Raw genomic sequence first — 17,554 nt, 5'->3', positions numbered from 1 at the left:
GCAAATAACGCCATGCTCCATGCATTGTAATACTGGAGCCGCTACGCAACAGTGATACCGGAGTCCAGTCACATAGACGCAGGAGGCCGCAGGGTGTTATATATGGAAATAGCAGGGTCCCCAGCAGCACAGAGTATATCAGGAGATGAGTGATGTGGTAGTGAGGACTGGCCTGCATATAACAGGGGCAGTGACATGATGTGAGGAGGGGAATGGAGGCAACATGAAGCCACAGACAGAGCGTTATATAGTGGGAGGAGCAGGGTCCCCAGCAGCACAGAGTATATCAGGAGATGAGGGATGTGTTAGTGAGGACAGGGCTGCATGTGACAGGGGCAGTGACATGATGTGAGGAGAGTCAGAGACTTAGCACATTATTATTATTATTTATATATTGAAGTGTCAAAAGCCATGGGATAGGGGCCTAATATCGTGGTGGCCGCACCATTTGTCAGAGCTCTCCAGAATGCTTCTCGAACCAATTTTGGGCAACTTGTGACCGGTGACACTGTGCTTTATCCTGCAGGAATATGCCATCGTTGTGGGGGTACATGAAGGGCTGCAAATGGTCATCAAGCAGCGGTTAGTGGTCAGTGATGTGACCAGTCAGACCAGCGGACCCCACACCATTATGGAACCACATGTGGATGTGATGTGAGCCAGTGTCGCATTCTGGCCAGACGCAGCTGGTCACGGTCATTGAGCACCCGTGGTCGGCCGCTGTACTGTCCGCGGTGGGTGGTAATGCTTTCCGTGAGGTATTCCCGATACACAAATGACCTTTACATGCTGCTATCCCATTACTTAGTGTATTGTGCCACCATTTTAAGCAACACTATATAGAGACGATCACTCCCATTACAGCTTGCCGTATCCCATAGCTACAAACGCCAGGGTTACTTTTGTCACAATCCCATAACCATCCAGGAAATGGTTGGGGGGTTTTTGTTTTTTTAATTTGGGAAGAAATTGGAGAATCAGGAGGTAACACGTGCAAACATGGGGAGAACATAAAATCTCCACACAGGGTTCTGGCCGGGAATTGAGCTCATGACACCACTGCTGTGGGACAATAATGCTTATCACTGTGCAACTGTGCTGCCACATAGACTAACAGGAGAGATCGGGATCTATAGGGATTATGGGGGAGAAGGAACAATGACTGAATGATGAGCCATTCATAGCAAACCTGTAAAGTATCTGTATGGAGCCTTTAATATATACACTAGTCACATTTGACGAGAACATACAATTGTATATAATAGCGAGACGTGGCCGCACTGTTGAGGCTCGTACAGACGTGTGTAAAGAGGCAGCGGCTGTTAGACGCATACACAAGACCTCGCACATTTCCCATTGCGTTTAGCGTTTCAAAGCGTTTATTGCGCTTGGCAAATGCGCAGCATTAGGGCTCAGACACCATGGCCGCTGTGCTGTGTAGAATAGAGAGAACTATTAACGTGGCGCTGGGACTTTGAAACTTTCTGCGTTATACCGTCACGCCAGGCTCTGAACCGCCGTCACTTGTCTGTAGTTACAGAAAGCCGTCACCACGTCACTCTCTGCCCGCACAATTTAGGGATATCGATGCCATGAATGAGCCGGATGGGAGTCTGCGCAGGGAGGGTGGTATCAGCGTCTTGGTTCATGTTGCGTTCCACAGATTTGTTCTTTGTTGTCGTTGTCCAGAACTAGGAAGAAGCAGAATAAGCCCCCGTCAGTCTGATACATGGTGCAGCGCTCTAATGGAAGTTACAGAGCAGCCATTTGTACAGAAGACGGCGCCTGCCAGCAGCGAGATTATTACACGTATCGGGGCTGATTCTGATGGGTCTCTGCACAGACGCAGAGAGCGAGTTTTTGCATACAGCGTGGACGTAGATGCTAATTTCCGCATTTTTGCGTTTGCCCGTCCTATTTAGAGATGCGCACGTTTCTGGTGGATCTCTTGGACCAAGTATGGGGCTGGCACAAGCGCCGATACTAATGATGATTGCGGCGGGCGGTGTAATATCAGTGGGCTGCGCTGCTTGTCACATTGGCGCGCACAGAAGCTCTTTTTAGCATAAGATAGTAAATCGGGCTTCCACTGCTCAACGCAGCTCCAGCCACTTTGCACGTGACTCCGAATAAGCCCCACTGTGATAAACAGTGCACTCCGGTCTTATTGCAGCCGTAGTATAAACGCAAACGGAATACTAATGTGGCCGCACGCCCTAAGCCGTACCCCGTTCACTTACATCTACCCCATGCCAGGTGCAAAACGTACAACTGAAATGGGAATCCTCCCCCCCCCCCCCCCCCCCCCCCTGCCAAACGCTTGATGCGGAATAAAGTGTAACACCCAGAGACGCCCATTTCACGGCATTGGAGATACGCAAAGATACTTATGGTTGCTACGGCCCGTGCACAGTTTGCGAACGCTCGCTGGATGCGGCCACATTGGAACGTGCTTATGGCTCCGCCCCATTCACCAGTGATCGCTTGTACCGTATAGGTTTCAGTGCTTGATTCTTTGTCCAGTCTCTCTAAAGTAGACATGAGCAGTCAGTTGTGGAACTACATGTCTCAGCATGCCCACTACGGCTCAAGAACTACTTGACTCCCACTGACTTCTGAAATCTACATTTGAGCCCTATTTCATCTATAAACATTTTCACGGTACGCACTAAGTGAAGACGTTAAATCGTGTACCACCATCGTGCAGGTCTTGTTTGGTGGCAGCAGTGACTACGCGTCATACCGACCTTCTCGGTCTTTTTGCGGCGGCTTCCCAGTTGCAGGATCCCTCTCCTGTCTGCGCTCTGGCCCTCCTGCGCCGCCCTGGCCGTTCTCTGGTGCTGGCGATGGGTCAGGTTGGCGCTCGCTGGGCCGCTGAGATTACTAATTAGATCCGACTTAAATACTTTCCAGCGGTTCTGCTCCAGGAAGATTCTGCTGAGATCGTTGTCGCTGGTGCGGGAGAGAAGACGCAATGAGGCGGGCTCTGTATTGTCAGCACGTTATTGGGGGATCACTGTACTGGGCTATATAGCACATCGCCAAGAGATAACTGGTATCACTAGTGTGTAGGAGACATTGTATGTTTTCAAGTGCATAGAAATGTGGCATGAAAAGGGAAACCGTGGTATAAGGGGGAAAAAGCACTACAGTACCTAAAAACATATGTAAATAAACTGAGATTAAAGTGATCCGGTATCACTGGAAATAATGATCTTATTAGTGTGAGTTGGGTTTTGGGTGAAAGGTCGACAGAGACAAAAGGTCAACTAATTATTTTTTTTTTTTTTGTTAGGATCAGGCACTAGGAGAGGGACGGTCAGGGTCGGGCACTAGGAGAGGGACGGTCAGGGTCGGGCACTAGGAGAGGGACGGTCAGGGTCGGGCACTAGGAGAGGGACGGTCAGGGTCGGGCACTAGGAGAGGGACGGTCAGGGTCGGGCACTAGGAGAGGGGGCGGTCAGGGTCGGGCACTGGGAGGGTCAGGGTCGGGCACTGGGAGGGTCGGGCACTGGGGGGGGACAGTCAGGGTTTGGCACTGGGGGGGGCGGTCAGGGTCGGGCACTAGGAGAGGGACGGTCAGGGTCGGGCACTGGGAGGGAGGGTCAGGGTCGGGCACTGGGAGGGTCGGTCAGGATCGTGCACCTGGAGGGACTGAGAGTGAAGATTAGGGTTGTAAAAAATAAATAATGTTGATCGTTTTTGTGTCGATCATACACACGTCAACCTTTTGACACTGTCGACTTTTTTTTAACCAGTCGACATACATCCATGTTGACCTTTTGCACCTGTCGACCATTTGGTGTTGACCTGTACACGGTCTGTTTTTATTGTCCATCTAATGAACCACACCCATGTCTGTTCCTTTTGTAACGCATAATGCATGTGATGGGGGCGGGGGAGAGTATGTACCCTCAGTGTGTCGGGGAGGGGGTGGTGGGATGGGGAGCTAAGCACCCTCAGTGTGTTTGGGGGAGGGTATGTACCCTCAGTGTGTTTGGGGGAGGGTATGTACCCTCAGTGTGTTTGGGGGAGGGTATGTACCCTCAGTGTGTTTGGGGGAGGGTATGTACCCTCAGTGTGTTGGGGGAGAGTATGTACCCTCAGTGTGTCGGGGGAGAGTATGTACCCTCAGTGTGTCGGGGGAGAGTATGTACCCTCAGTGTGTCGGGGGAGAGTATGTACTCTCAGTGTGTCGGGGGAGAGTATGTACCCTCAGTGTGTCAGTAAACTGCACGTTCTAATAAAATAATTCTGTTCTCATTTACTAAATACATAACTATGGCACTTGGACCAATTTTCTCTATCCTGGGTTACATTAACCACGCAGACGACCCCTGGGCCATCTCTGCAGAATACCCTACCTGGGATACGGGGCCGTCCTCTCCTTCAGCTTCCTCAGGGTTGGGAGGTCAGCCAGCTCCGAGAACTTGTCCAGCTTTATGCGAATAACCTCTGCACCGCGGCTGATTATGACCATAGGGCGAGGGTCCCGCTGGGCTGAAATGGGTGAAATCCTCAGGCTCTGATGGGGGAGGGGGACACCTGGATGTTAGTTGTCTTTTAAATAATCAAAATACTTAAATGTTCATATATAAAGAGCAAATGCAAAATGCACTGTTAGGTGATACATTCCTGTTTCTAAGGCCGCACTAGTCAGTTGCTGAGACGAACCAAGAACCAGAGGTAACTGGCTGCTTCCATCATGTGTTATATTACACCTTGCTGGGACCTCACTGATACTTAACCATGTATGAATCCACCAATCTGTACAGAAATCCTCTGTTACCTAGGAGACTGCAAAACAATCCCATCTGCTAAGCTTTAGGCTATGCTCTGTCTCTCCCCACTCCACAGTGATGGAAGATATAGAGGTCTCACTACCTAAGCTACTAAATATACACGCCAGGTATGAGCCAATGCCAGGGCAGGGAGCATGCAGCATACATTTACTTCATATATTGGATTATTTATGGCACGGTATACTGTGTTATAGCCAACTGTGAATTTAATTACGGTGTAAGATTCTCTTTATATCTGTAATATTAGGGTACAAAGAAATGTGCATAAAATAGTATATGGCGGCGGCTTCATCTCCTCACTCAGGAAAAACAATCAGCCTAAGGTAATGGGGACACCCTGTTATACTGTAGTAAGTGTGCGCTGTATAGATGTACCTGGTCATGTGACAGCCTATTATACTGTAGTAAGTGTGCGCTGTATAGATGTACCTGGTCATGTGACACCCTGTTATACTGTAGTAAGTGTGCGCTGTATAGATGTACCTGGTCATGTGACAGCCTATTATACTGTAGTTAGTGTGCGCTGTATAGATGTACCTGGTCATGTGACGCCCTATTATACTGTAGTTAGTGTGCGCTGTATAGATGTACCTGGTCATGTGACAGCCTGTTATACTGTAGTAAGTGTGCGCTGTATAGATGTACCTGGTCATGTGACACCCTATTATACTGTAGTTAGTGTGCGCTGTATAGATGTACCTGGTCATGTGACAGCCTGTTATACTGTAGTAAGTGTGCGCTGTATAGATGTACCTGGTCATGTGACACCCTATTATACTGTAGTAAGTGTGCGCTGTATAGATGTACCTGGTCATGTGACAGCCTGTTATACTGTAGTAAGTGTGCGCTGTATAGATGTACCTGGTCATGTGACAGCCTATTATACTGTAGTAAGTGTGCGCTGTATAGATGTACCTGGTCATGTGACGCCCTATTATACTGTAGTAAGTGTGCGCTGTATAGATGTACCTGGTCATGTGACAGCCTGTTATACTTTAGTAAGTGTGCGCTGTATAGATGTACCTGGTCATGTGACGCCCTATTATACTGTAGTAAGTGTGCGCTGTATAGATGTACCTGGTCATGTGACGCCCTATTATACTGTAGTAAGTGTGCGCTGTATAGATGTACCTGGTCATGTGACGCCCTATTATACTGTAGTAAGTGTGCGCTGTATAGATGTACCTGGTCATGTGACAGCCTATTATACTGTAGTAAGTGTGCGCTGTATAGATGTACCTGGTCATGTGACAGCCTATTATACTGTAGTAAGTGTGCGCTGTATAGATGTACCTGGTCATGTGACAGCCTATTATACTGTAGTAAGTGTGCGCTGTATAGATGTACCTGGTCATGTGACGCCCTATTATACTGTAGTAAGTGTGCGCTGTATAGATGTACCTGGTCATGTGACAGCCTGTTATACTGTAGTAAGTGTGCGCTGTATAGATGTACCTGGTCATGTGACGCCCTATTATACTGTAGTAAGTGTGCGCTGTATAGAGGTACCTGGTCATGTGACAGCCTATTATACTGTAGTAAGTGTGCGCTGTATAGATGTACCTGGTCATGTGACAGCCTATTATACTGTAGTAAGTGTGCGCTGTATAGATGTACCTGGTCATGTGACGCCCTATTATACTGTAGTTAGTGTGCGCTGTATAGATGTACCTGGTCATGTGACAGCCTATTATACTGTAGTAAGTGTGCGCTGTATAGATGTACCTGGTCATGTGACAGCCTATTATACTGTAGTAAGTGTGCGCTGTATAGATGTACCTGGTCATGTGACAGCCTGTTATACTGTAGTAAGTGTGCGCTGTATAGATGTACCTGGTCATGTGATGCCCTATTATACTGTAGTAAGTGTGCGCTGTATAGATGTACCTGGTCATGTGACAGCCTATTATACTGTAGTAAGTGTGCGCTGTATAGATGTACCTGGTCATGTGACAGCCTGTTATACTGTAGTAAGTGTGCGCTGTATAGAGGTACCTGGTCATGTGACGCCCTATTATACTGTAGTAAGTGTGCGCTGTATAGATGTACCTGGTCATGTGACAGCCTATTATACTGTAGTAAGTGTGCGCTGTATAGAGGTACCTGGTCATGTAACAGCCTATTATACTGTAGTAAGTGTGCGCTGTATAGATGTACCTGGTCATGTGACGCCCTATTATACTGTAGTTAGTGTGCGCTGTATAGATGTACCTGGTCATGTGACAGCCTATTATACTGTAGTTAGTGTGCACTGTATAGATGTACCTGGTCATGTGACAGCCTATTATACTGTAGTAAGTGTGCGCTGTATAGATGTACCTGGTCATGTGACGCCCTATTATACTGTAGTTAGTGTGCGCTGTATAGATGTACCTGGTCATGTGACGCCCTATTATACTGTAGTAAGTGTGCGCTGTATAGATGTACCTGGTCATGTGACAGCCTGTTATACTGTAGTAAGTGTGCGCTGTATAGATGTACCTGGTCATGTGACGCCCTATTATACTGTAGTAAGTGTGCGCTGTATAGATGTACCTGGTCATGTGACGCCCTATTATACTGTAGTAAGTGTGCGCTGTATAGATGTACCTGGTCATGTGACAGCCTATTATACTGTAGTAAGTGTGCGCTGTATAGATGTACCTGGTCATGTGACAGCCTGTTATACTGTAGTAAGTGTGCGCTGTATAGAGGTACCTGGTCATGTGACGCCCTATTATACTGTAGTAAGTGTGCGCTGTATAGATGTACCTGGTCATGTGACAGCCTATTATACTGTAGTAAGTGTGCGCTGTATAGAGGTACCTGGTCATGTGACAGCCTATTATACTGTAGTAAGTGTGCGCTGTATAGCTGTACCTGGTCATGTGACAGCCTATTATACTGTAGTAAGTGTGCGCTGTATAGATGTACCTGGTCATGTGACGCCCTATTATACTGTAGTAAGTGTGCGCTGTATAGATGTACCTGGTCATGTGACAGCCTATTATACTGTAGTAAGTGTGCGCTGTATAGATGTACCTGGTCATGTGACCGCCTATTATACTGTAGTAAGTGTGCGCTGTATAGATGTACCTGGTCATGTGACGCCCTATTATACTGTAGTAAGTGTGCGCTGTATAGATGTACCTGGTCATGTGACAGCCTATTATACTGTAGTTAGTGTGCGCTGTATAGATGTACCTGGTCATGTGACGCCCTATTATACTGTAGTTAGTGTGCGCTGTATAGATGTACCTGGTCATGTGACAGCCTATTATACTGTAGTAAGTGTGCGCTGTATAGATGTACCTGGTCATGTGACAGCCTATTATACTGTAGTAAGTGTGCGCTGTATAGATGTACCTGGTCATGTGACAGCCTATTATACTGTAGTAAGTGTGCGCTGTATAGATGTACCTGGTCATGTGACAGCCTATTATACTGTAGTAAGTGTGCGCTGTATAGATGTACCTGGTCATGTGACAGCCTATTATACTGTAGTAAGTGTGCGCTGTATAGATGTACCTGGTCATGTGACAGCCTATTATACTGTAGTAAGTGTGCGCTGTATAGATGTACCTGGTCATGTGACAGCCTATTATACTGTAGTAAGTGTGCGCTGTATAGATGTATCTGGTCATGTGACAGCCTATTATACTGTAGTAAGTGTGCGCTGTATAGATGTACCTGGTCATGTGACGCCTTTTTATACTGTAGTAAGTGTGCGCTGTATAGATGTACCTGGTCATGTGACAGCCTATTATACTGTAGTAAGTGTGCGCTGTATAGATGTATCTGGTCATGTGACGCCCTATTATACTGTAGTAAGTGTGCGCTGTATAGATGTACCTGGTCATGTGACAGCCTATTATACTGTAGTAAGTGTGCGCTGTATAGATGTACCTGGTCATGTGACGCCTTTTTATACTGTAGTAAGTGTGCGCTGTATAGATGTACCTGGTCATGTGACAGCCTGTTATACTGTAGTAAGTGTGCGCTGTATAGATGTACCTGGTCATGTGACAGCCTGTTATACTGTAGTAAGTGTGCGCTGTATAGATGTACCTGGTCATGTGACAGCCTATTATACTGTAGTAAGTGTGCGCTGTATAGATGTACCTGGTCATGTGACAGCCTATTATACTGTAGTAAGTGTGTGCTGTATAGATGTACCTGGTCATGTGACAGCCTATTATACTGTAGTAAGTGTGCGCTGTATAGATGTACCTGGTCATGTGACAGCCTATTATACTGTAGTAAGTGTGCGCTGTATAGATGTACCTGGTCATGTGACAGCCTATTATACTGTAGTAAGTGTGCGCTGTATAGAGGTACCTGGTCATGTGACAGCCGGCCTTCCTTCTCCACACAGGACTCCATGTAATCTACGTCCACGCCTCTCTGTGGGCATAATACAACACAGGATAAAGCTCTGATGCTGGGGAAGGAATATTTATAAAAAAAAAATAATAATAATAAGTTTACAAATGACCCTTTGGGCAGAATAACTACAATAGGTGCTATGACACTAGCTGAATATGAATAGAGGCAGATATACTCCCTTAGTGCCCCGCTCACTGCTAGCGCCAGCCTGGTGTTAGCGACTGTCTCCCCAGGGCTATCGTTGGGTCACCTGTGAGCATTTCTCCAGCCCTGTGCCCTGGCAGCGGAGCCCTGTGCCCTGGCAGGGGAGCCCTGTGCCCTGGCAGGGGAGCCCTGTGCCCTGGCAGGGGAGCCCTGTGCCGGTAGTGGTCTCTGATAGGCTGCCAAAGGTTAGTGGTGGGATTATAGAGACTATAACGTACCCGGACAGCAGCTGAGAGACCTGGGGGCTGCTTGTGAATCGATGCGACTGCTTCAGTGTATTTTGCTGTCAGTGTCAACCAAACAATCAAGACAGATTTTTAGCTGTTCTCAGGCTATAAACAATCATCGCTTAGTCCCGTACGCTGGGTGATAATTGTTCAGTACAGTCGCTGGTTTGGCAGGGTTGTCGCGCTGGGATGGCAGGGTTGTCGCGCTGGGATGGCAGGGGGTGTCGCGCTGGGATGGCAGGGTTGTCGCGCTGGGATGGCAGGGTTGTCGCGCTGGGATGGCAGGGTTGTCGCGCTGGGTTGGCAGGGTTGTCGCGCTGGGTTGGCGGGGTTGTCGCGCTGGGTTGGCAGGGTTGTCGCGCTGGGTTGGCAGGGTTGTCGCGCTGGGTTGGCAGGGTTGTCGCGCTGGGTTGGCAGGGTTGTCGCGCTGGGTTGGCAGGGTTGTCGCGCTGGGTTGGCAGGGTTGTCGCGCTGGGTTGGCAGGGTTGTCGCGCTGGGATGGCTGGGTTGTCGCGCTGGGATGGCGGGGGTGTCGTGCTGGGTTGGCAGGGTAGTCGCGCTGGGATGGCAGGGTAGTCGCGCTGGGATGGCAGGGTAGTCGCGCTGGGATGGCAGGGTTGACGCACTGGGTTGGCAGGGTTGTCGTGCAGTGCAGGGCCAGCTTATCAGTAGTCACCAAGCAATGGTCTCTGACCTCTACGGGATGACCTCTACTTTGTGTATTGTTCACGTGGTGACAGACTGGCCCTGGGCTGCCATAAAGTGCGCACCTGCAGCTTCATCGCGGCTAATTGCCCCCTAATTATGGTAAATGTACACCTGATGTACAGACAATAAAGTGCGCTGTGTAAAGTGTAAACATGGCATCAGTCCAGCCTCCGCTCCACCACACAGACGCGTGGTCTCGCTCTGTTAAGCTGGCCACACACTAGACCAACTTACATCCAACCATCCAACTAGTTGATTGGTTGGAATGAAAATCTGGTAAGGGATGAAAACAAATGAGAATCAGCAATTTGCTCCCAAATGCCGGTAAATGGACAATAAGTTTTGTAGAAACAAATTGTTTAGATCAAACATTTAACAAACTTCTCTGACCGACCATATTCATCTGTTTTCTGGCATTTAGGAGCAAATTGCTGATCATCATTTACTCCCATACGTTACCAGATTTTCATTCCAACCAATCAACTAGTTGGTTGGTTGGATGAAAGTTGGTCTAGTGTGTGGCCAGCTTAAGGTCACTATAGCAGCAGCAGCAGCAGCGCAGATCTGTGTAAATAACCTCCAGCATAGTATATTGTGGTTGTAGGGTTTATGGACCATGAGTAGATAGAATGATAGAAGGTCTCACAAAGTACTGGCCAGGATGCACGGTGTCTATCCGCAGGTACACAGCAGCCATGAGCTCACGCGGTAAATCCTGGTTTACGGGTTCTTCAGAGTAGGATACGGGAAGATCATATCTGCTGCCTAAATCTTCCAGGGTGTAGAGTCTATCAGATAATGAAAGACAATGGCCGTCAATGTGTATTATACCATCACACCTGTGTATTACACCATTATACCTACAGACCTGTGTATTACACCATTGTACCTGTGTATTACACAGTTATACCTACAGACCTGTGTATTACACCATGATACATGTGTATACCATTAGACCTACAGACCTCGGTATTACACCATCATACCTGTGTATTACACCATTATACCTACAGACCTGTGTATTACACCATTGTACCTGTGTATTACACAGTTATACCTACAGACCTGTGTATTACACCATGATACATGTGTATACCATTAGACCTACAGACCTCGGTATTACACCATCATACCTGTGTATTACACCATTATACCTACAGACCTGTGTATTACACCATTGTACCTGTGTATTACACAGTTATACCTACAGACCTGTGTATTACACCATGATACATGTGTATACCATTAGACCTACAGACCTCGGTATTACACCATCATACCTGTGTATTACACCATTATACCTACAGACCTGTGTATTACACCATTATACCTACAGACCCGTGTATTATACCATTATACCTACAGACCCGTGTATTACACCATTATACCTACAGACCCGTGTATTACGCCATTATACCTACAGACCCGTGTATTACGCCATTATACCTACAGACCCGTGTATTACACCATTATACCTACAGACCCGTGTATTATACCATTGTACCTACAAATCCGTGTATTACACCATTATACCTGTGTATTACACCATTATACCTACAGACCCGTGTATTACGCCATTATACCTACAGACCCGTGTATTACACAGTTATACCTACAGACCTGTGTATTACACCATGATACATGTGTATACCATTAGACCTACAGACCTCGGTATTACACCATCATACCTGTGTATTACACCATTATACCTACAGACCTGTGTATTACACCATTATACCTACAGACCCGTGTATTATACCATTATACCTACAGACCCGTGTATTACACCATTATACCTACAGACCCGTGTATTACGCCATTATACCTACAGACCCGTGTATTACGCCATTATACCTACAGACCCGTGTATTACACCATTATACCTACAGACCCGTGTATTATACCATTGTACCTACAAATCCGTGTATTACACCATTATACCTGTGTATTACACCATTATACCTACAGACCCGTGTATTACGCCATTATACCTACAGACCCGTGTATTACACAGTTATACCTACAGACCTGTGTATTACACCATGATACATGTGTATACCATTAGACCTACAGACCTCGGTATTACACCATCATACCTGTGTATTACACCATTATACCTACAGACCTGTGTATTACACCATTATACCTACAGACCCGTGTATTATACCATTATACCTACAGACCCGTGTATTACGCCATTATACCTACAGACCCGTGTATTACACAATTATACCTACAGACCTGTGTATTACACCATTATACCTACAGATCCGTGTATTATACCATTATACCTACAGACCTGTGTATTATACCATTATACCTACAGAACCGTGTATTATACCATTATACCTACAGATCCGTGTATTATACCATTACACCTACAGCCCCGTGTATTATACCTACAGACCCGAGTATTATACCTACAGACCCATGTATTATACCATTATACCTACAGACCTGTGTATCACACCATTATACATACAGCTCCGTGTATTATACCATTATACCTACAGATCCGTGTATTATACCATTATACCTACAGACCTGTGTATTATACCATTATACCTACAGACCGTGTATTACACCATTATATCTACTGACCCGTGTATTATGCCATTATACCTACAGGCCTGTGTATTATACCTACAGACCCGTGTATTATACCATTATACCTACAGACCCGTGTATTATACCTACAGACCCGTGTATTACACCATTATACCTACAGACCCGTGTATTATACCATTACACCTACAGACCCGAGTATTATACCTACAGACCCATGTATTATACCATTATACCTACAGACCCGTGTATTATACCATTACACCTACAGACCCGAGTATTATACCTACAGACCCATGTATTATACCATTATACCTACAGACCTGTATATCACACCATTATACCTACAGATCCGTGTATTATACCTACAGACCCGTGTATTATACCTACAGACCCGTGTATTATACCATTATACCTACAGATCCGTGTATTATACCATTATACCTACAGACCTGTGTATTATACCACTATACCTACAGACCGTGTATTACACCATTATATCTACTGACCCGTGTATTATGCCATTATACCTACAGGCCTGTGTATTATACCTACAGACCCGTGTATTATACCATTATACCTACAGACCCGTGTATTATACCTACAGACCCGTGTATTACACCATTATACCTACAGACCTGTGTATTACACCATTATACCTACGGACCTGTGTATTACACCATTATACCTACAGACCCGAGTATTATACCTACAGACCCATGTATTTTACCATTATACCTACAGACCTGTGTATCACACCATTATACATACAGATCCGTGTATTATACCTACAGACCCGTGTATTATATCTACAGACCCGTGTATTATACCTACAGACCCGTGTATTATACCATTATACCTACAGATCCGTGTATTATACCATTATACCTACAGACCCGTGTATTATACCTACAGACCCGTGTATTATACCATTATACCTACAGATCCGTGTATTATACCATTATACCTACAGACCCGTGTATTATACCATTATACCTACAGACCGTGTATTACACCATTATACATACAGACCCGTGTATTACACCATTATACCTACAGATCCGTGTATTATACCATTATACCTACAGACCCGTGTATTACACCATTATACCTACAGACCCGTGTATTACACCATTATACCTACAGACCCGTGTATTATACCATTGTACCTACAAATCCGTGTATTACACCATTATACCTGTGTATTACACCATTATACCTACAGACCCGTGTATTACGCCATTATACCTACAGACCCGTGTATTACACAGTTATACCTACAGACCTGTGTATTACACCATGATACATGTGTATACCATTAGACCTACAGACCTCGGTATTACACCATCATACCTACAGACCTGTGTATTACACCATTATACCTACAGACCCGTGTATTATACCATTATACCTACAGACCCGTGTATTACGCCATTATACCTACAGACCCGTGTATTACACCATTATACCTACAGACCTGTGTATTACACCATTATACCTACAGACCTGTGTATTATACCTACAGACCTGTGTATTATACCATTATACCTACAGAACCGTGTATTATACCATTATACCTACAGATCCGTGTATTATACCATTACACCTACAGCCCCGTGTATTATACCTACAGACCCGAGTATTATACCTACAGACCCATATATTATACCATTATACCTACAGACCTGTGTATCACACCATTATGCATACAGCTCCGTGTATTATACCATTACACCTACAGACCCGTGTATTATACCATTATACCTACAGACCCGTGTATTATACCATTATACCTACAGACCCGTGTATTATACCATTATACCTACAGATCCGTGTATTATACCATTATACCTACAGACCTGTGTATTATACCATTATACCTACAGACCGTGTATTACACCATTATATCTACTGACCCGTGTATTATGCCATTATACCTACAGGCCTGTGTATTATACCTACAGACCCGTGTATTATACCATTATACCTACAGACCCGTGTATTATACCATTATACCTACAGACCCGTGTATTATACCTACAGACCCGTGTATTACACCATTATACCTACAGACCCGTGTATTACACCATTACACCTACAGACCCGAGTATTATACCTACAGACCCATGTATTATACCATTATACCTACAGACCCGTGTATTATACCATTACACCTACAGACCCGAGTATTATACCTACAGACCCATGTATTATACCATTATACCTACAGACCTGTGTATCACACCATTATACATACAGATCCGTGTATTATACCTACAGACCCGTGTATTATATCTACAGACCCGTGTATTATATCTACAGACCCGTGTATTATACCTACAGACCCGTGTATTACACCATTATACCTACAGACCTGTGTATTACACCATTATACCTACAGACCCGTGTATTACACCATTATACCTACAGACCCGTGTATTACACCATTATACCTACAGACCCGTGTATTACACCATTATACCTACAGACCCGTGTATTACACCATTATACCTACAGACCCGTGTATTATAGATACAGACCCGTGTATTATACCTACAGACCCGTGTATTATACCATTATACCTACAGACCCGTGTATTATACCATTATACCTACAGACCTGTGTATTATACCTACAGACCCGTGTATTATATCATTATACCTACAGACCCGTGTATTATACCATTATACCTACAGACCTGTGTATCACACCATTATACATACAGATCCGTGTATTATACCTACAGACCCGTGTATTATATCTACAGACCCGTGTATTATATCTACAGACCCGTGTATTATACCTACAGACCCGTGTATTACACCATTATACCTACAGACCTGTGTATTACACCATTATACCTACAGACCTGTGTATTACACCATTATACCTACAGACCCGTGTATTACACCATTATACCTACAGACCCGTGTATTATAGATACAGACCCGTGTATTATACCATTATACCTACAGACCCGTGTATTATACCATTATACCTACAGACCCGTGTATTATACCATTATACCTACAGACCTGTGTATTATACCTACAGACCCGTGTATTATATCATTATACCTACAGACCCGTGTATTATACCTACAGACCGGTGTATTACACCATTATACATATAGATCCGTGTATTATACCATTATACCTACAGACCTGTGTATTATACCTACAGACCCGTGTATTATAACATTATACCTACAGATCCGTGTATTATACCATTATACCTACAGACCCGTGTATTATACCATTATACCTACAGACCGTGTATTATACCATTATACCTACAGACCGTTTATTACACCATTATACCTACAGACCGTGTATTACAACCATTATACCTACAGACCCGTGTATTACGCCATTATACCTACAGACCTGTGTATTATGCCATTATACCTACAGACCTGTGCATTATACCATTATACCTACAGACTCGTGTATTATACCTACAGATCCGTGTATTATACCATTATACCTACAGATCCGTGTATTATACCTACAGACCCGTGTAATATACCATTATACCTACAGACCCGTGTATTATACCTACAGACCCGTGTATTATACCTACAGACCCGTGTATTATACCTACAGACCCGTGTATTATACCTACAGACCCGTGTATTATACCATTATACCTACAGACCCGTGTATTATACCATTATACCTGCAGACCCGTGTATTACACCATTATACCTACAGACCCGTGTATTATACCATTGTACCTACAAATCCGTGTATTACACCATTATACCTGTGTATTACACCATTATACCTACAGACCCGTGTATTACGCCATTATACCTACAGACCCGTGTATTACGCCATTATACCTACAGACCCGTGTATTACGCCATTATACCTACAGACCCGTGTATTACGCCATTATACCTACAGACCTGTGTATCACACCATTATACATACAGATCCGTGTATTATACCTACAGACCCGTGTATTATATCTACAGACCCGTGTATTATACCTACAGACCCGTGTATTATACCATTATACCTACAGATCCGTGTATTATACCATTATACCTACAGACCCGTGTATTATACCATTATACCTACAGACCCGTGTATTATACCATTATACCTACAGATCCGTGTATTATACCATTATACCTACAGACCCGTGTATTATACCATTATACCTACAGACCGTGTATTACACCATTATACATACAGACCCGTGTATTACACCATTATACCTACAGATCCGTGTATTATACCATTATACCTACAGACCCGTGTATTACACCATTATACCTACAGACCCGTGTATTACACCATTATACCTACAGACCCGTGTATTATACCATTGTACCTACAAATCCGTGTATTACACCATTATACCTGTGTATTACACCATTATACCTACAGACCCGTGTATTACGCCATTATACCTACAGACCCGTGTATTACACAGTTATACCTACAGACCTGTGTATTACACCATGATACATGTGTATACCATTAGACCTACAGACCTCGGTATTACACCATCATACCTACAGACCTGTGTATTACACCATTATACCTACAGACCCGTGTATTACGCCATTATACCTACAGACCCGTGTATTACGCCATTATACCTACAGACCCGTGTATTACACCATTATACCTACAGACCTGTGTATTACACCATTATACCTACAGACCTGTG

At 44.8% G+C, this 17,554-nt stretch overlaps 1 protein-coding gene across 1 annotated transcript in view; it reads right to left on the bottom strand.

Moving 5' to 3' along the window:
* Positions 1 to 1,356: 1,356 nt before the first annotated feature.
* Positions 1,357 to 17,554, bottom strand: part of LOC148443130 (cyclic nucleotide-binding domain-containing protein 2-like) — a 37,634-nt gene continuing 21,436 nt past the window's right edge. The window contains exons 9-13 of the mRNA XM_088463185.1: positions 10,953 to 11,094; positions 9,120 to 9,185; positions 4,365 to 4,525; positions 2,748 to 2,952; positions 1,357 to 1,691 (exon numbers count right to left, since the gene is read on the bottom strand). Coding sequence (XP_088319311.1) covers positions 1,548 to 1,691; positions 2,748 to 2,952; positions 4,365 to 4,525; positions 9,120 to 9,185; positions 10,953 to 11,094 — 718 coding nt within the window. The 3' untranslated portion in view covers positions 1,357 to 1,547. The remainder of the gene's footprint in view (positions 1,692 to 2,747; positions 2,953 to 4,364; positions 4,526 to 9,119; positions 9,186 to 10,952; positions 11,095 to 17,554) is intronic.

Source organism: Taudactylus pleione, unplaced genomic scaffold (genome assembly GCF_031769625.1).
Source record: "Taudactylus pleione unplaced genomic scaffold, aTauple2 ptg001330l, whole genome shotgun sequence".
Classification (NCBI taxonomy): domain Eukaryota; kingdom Metazoa; phylum Chordata; class Amphibia; order Anura; family Myobatrachidae; genus Taudactylus; species Taudactylus pleione.
This window is presented reverse-complemented; position numbering and strand designations above follow the sequence as displayed.